Source organism: Austrofundulus limnaeus, unplaced genomic scaffold (assembly GCF_001266775.1).
Source record: "Austrofundulus limnaeus strain Quisiro unplaced genomic scaffold, Austrofundulus_limnaeus-1.0 Scaffold543, whole genome shotgun sequence".
NCBI lineage: Eukaryota > Metazoa > Chordata > Actinopteri > Cyprinodontiformes > Rivulidae > Austrofundulus > Austrofundulus limnaeus.
In genome coordinates, this window is record NW_013952945.1 from 341,746 (window position 1) to 344,319 (window position 2,574).

The following is a 2,574-nucleotide window of genomic DNA, read 5'->3' on the forward strand; positions in this document are numbered from 1 at the left end:
GTCTGTCTGTCTGTCTGTCTGTCTGTCTGTCTGTCTGTCTGTCTGTCTGTCTGTCTGTCTGTCTGTCCTGTCTGTGGACAACATTACTCTAAAACTTGTGGACGGATTGTCATGATATTTACAACACATGGATACTGGCACAAGGAACACATCTTTAAATTTTGGTGATGTTCTGGATCACGATGCGGATACAGGAAATTTTTTTCTTTTAATCCTCTCAGATCAGCAAAGCTGTGATGCTTTTACAGGGCTTCTGTAAAAAAAACTGTGACAGCTTTCAGTGTTTGGACTTCAAACTTTATAAAAGTAATGTTAAAACCAGATGTAACTAGAAGCACTGGGAGAGTGCAAACCTCCGCCAAGACCAATTTCCCCCATCCTGTAATAGAGTTACAAAGGGGCACACCAATACTACAGTGCCACCTGTTGGACACTTTGAAACCCATGCCCTGTGAAAGCATCACAGCTTTGCCGATGTCAGAGTGTTGAAAGAAAAATAATTCCTGTATCCGCATCGTGATCCGGAACATTACCAAAATTTAAAGGTGTGCTATTTGGCCCAGTACCCACATGTGGTAAAAATGTCATGACAATCCGTCCACAAGTTTTTGAGTAATGTTGTCCACAGACAGAACAACAAACAGACGAACTGACAGACATACGCGACTGAGAACATTACTTCGCCCTTGGCGGAGGTAATGATGAATAATTCTTGCCATAATGTGTGCATTTTTGCGCATTTGGAGAACGTTTTGTGACCAGGAAGTGCGTGACTGCACCATGAAACCTATTTTTCACATTTCCTCAAACACACCACATTGTCGGTAGGCTAGTACACAGATCGATGAAGATTGAGGAAGAGGAGTGATGCGGTGGACTTCAGACTCGGAGGTTGTTTGTTTGTTTGTTTGTTCATTTTTATTATTATTTAAATGAGGCCAGATCAAGTCGAGAGCTTTTTGTGCGCCCCTCTATCCACCTCTCACCAGACTTTGGTGAAAAAGAATGCGCAGACCGTGGTTGTGACCGTTGTGTGTGGTCCTCACAAAGATAGGAAGACGCGTGTGTGTCTGTGTGATTAGACGTGCGATGAAAACTCTGCTTTTTTGAATCACATAGCACCGATGTGAAAGCTTTCAACAACGTCGGGTTACGAGTCTGACTTTTTTTTCCACATTGGACTCCACCGAGAAGAAATCCCGTACATACTGCTGCTTAAATGTTCACTACATCAGAACTTATTCAGCAAATGTGTTTCCATCTCTGCTTTTGTGCATTAACTCTTACAGGATGGGGGAAATTGGTCTTGGCGGAGGTTTGCACTCTCCAAGTTCTTCCAGTTTATTTATTATTCTTTTCACTCAATGATCAGTGTTGTGTTGAATGAAATGTGCGAGCAGGAAAACCTTTTTTTTCTTCTTAACGGTGGTGATGGAAAAAAGATGTGAACATCAGCTGCATGCTCACTTGTTCAYTAGGATCAGATCAGCTGCTCATCAGAGCTGTTCATCTTGCTAATTTAACAATCGCCTTCAGAGAAAAGAAGAAAAAGAAAAGTTCAACAAAATAACTTGCAGAAAAACGAGCTGCTTAGAGTCCTGCTCTGGTCCTGCTCCTCAGCGCTGCGTTGTTCACACCCTCATAGGATCATTGGGACACTCAAACCTCTCCACCATGATTAGGTGGCAGCCCAGGGACAGAAAATATCTGTAACTAAAAGGATAAACATTACAAAAACCAAAAGTCATACCAACCATCTCTTCTGTCCTTTTAGATACATGACTTGCTTAAACAGCACAAATTATGCAGAAGTATTTATTTTACAAAAACACACTGTATGTAGAAAGACTTATACCATATTAATACTTATAATAATTAAAATATGTGAATGCTGAATCAGCATTAACAGCCTTAAATTCACTTCCTGTCTGTTTTCTCTTATAAGTCTAGGATCAGTTTACTCCTGTTCTCTGACTAATTATTTTGTTTCATATGAAAACAATCCACTGACTATTTGCCTTTTTTTGCAGGATTATGTGGATGTGGAGAGTCCGCAGGTTTTGGTGAAAGACAGAGCTGATTATGAAGAAACTAACAGTCAACGAGCAAGTGTTGCTTTAAATGAAGAAAAATCTTTCTAAATGATTTTTTACTGAGGATTTAAAGAGAAATTTCAGTTCTTTCAAACTTTCTGTAATAAATCTGCCTTTTAAATGCTGACTGGCAGACAGCAAGAAAAGGAAAATATAAATAAATGTATTAACCTTTCTGTTATGGCTAGCAAACTGTAAAATGTAATTGTTTATGTTTTTATTTTAAACACTTTGGTTTTTGTTTCTTCATTAAAATGAGCTTTATTTCATAAATGTAAATTGTTTTCTTTTTGGCTCCTCCTCTGCAGGGGTAACCAGAGCTCAAAAGCAATAAAATGATATGACCCAATTCAATATAAACTTAAGGTAGTACTAATATTTGAAAGGTCTAGTCTAGTCTAGTCTGGTATAGTATGGTATGGTATGGTATGGTATGGTATGGTATGGTATGGTATGGTATGGTATGGTATGGTATGGTATG

The 2,574-nt window shown here is 38.9% G+C and overlaps 1 protein-coding gene across 1 annotated transcript in view; it reads left to right on the plus strand.

Annotated features, from left to right (window-relative positions):
- si:ch211-167j9.5 (tyrosine kinase receptor Cad96Ca) overlaps nucleotides 1–2,270 on the plus strand; it is a 20,587-nt gene extending 18,317 nt beyond the window's left edge. Inside the window, exon 11 of the mRNA XM_014026326.1 lies at nucleotides 2,031–2,270. Within this exon, the coding sequence (XP_013881780.1) occupies nucleotides 2,031–2,141 (111 nt within the window). The 3' untranslated portion in view covers nucleotides 2,142–2,270. The remainder of the gene's footprint in view (nucleotides 1–2,030) is intronic.
- The last annotated feature ends 304 nt before the right edge of the window (nucleotides 2,271–2,574 follow it).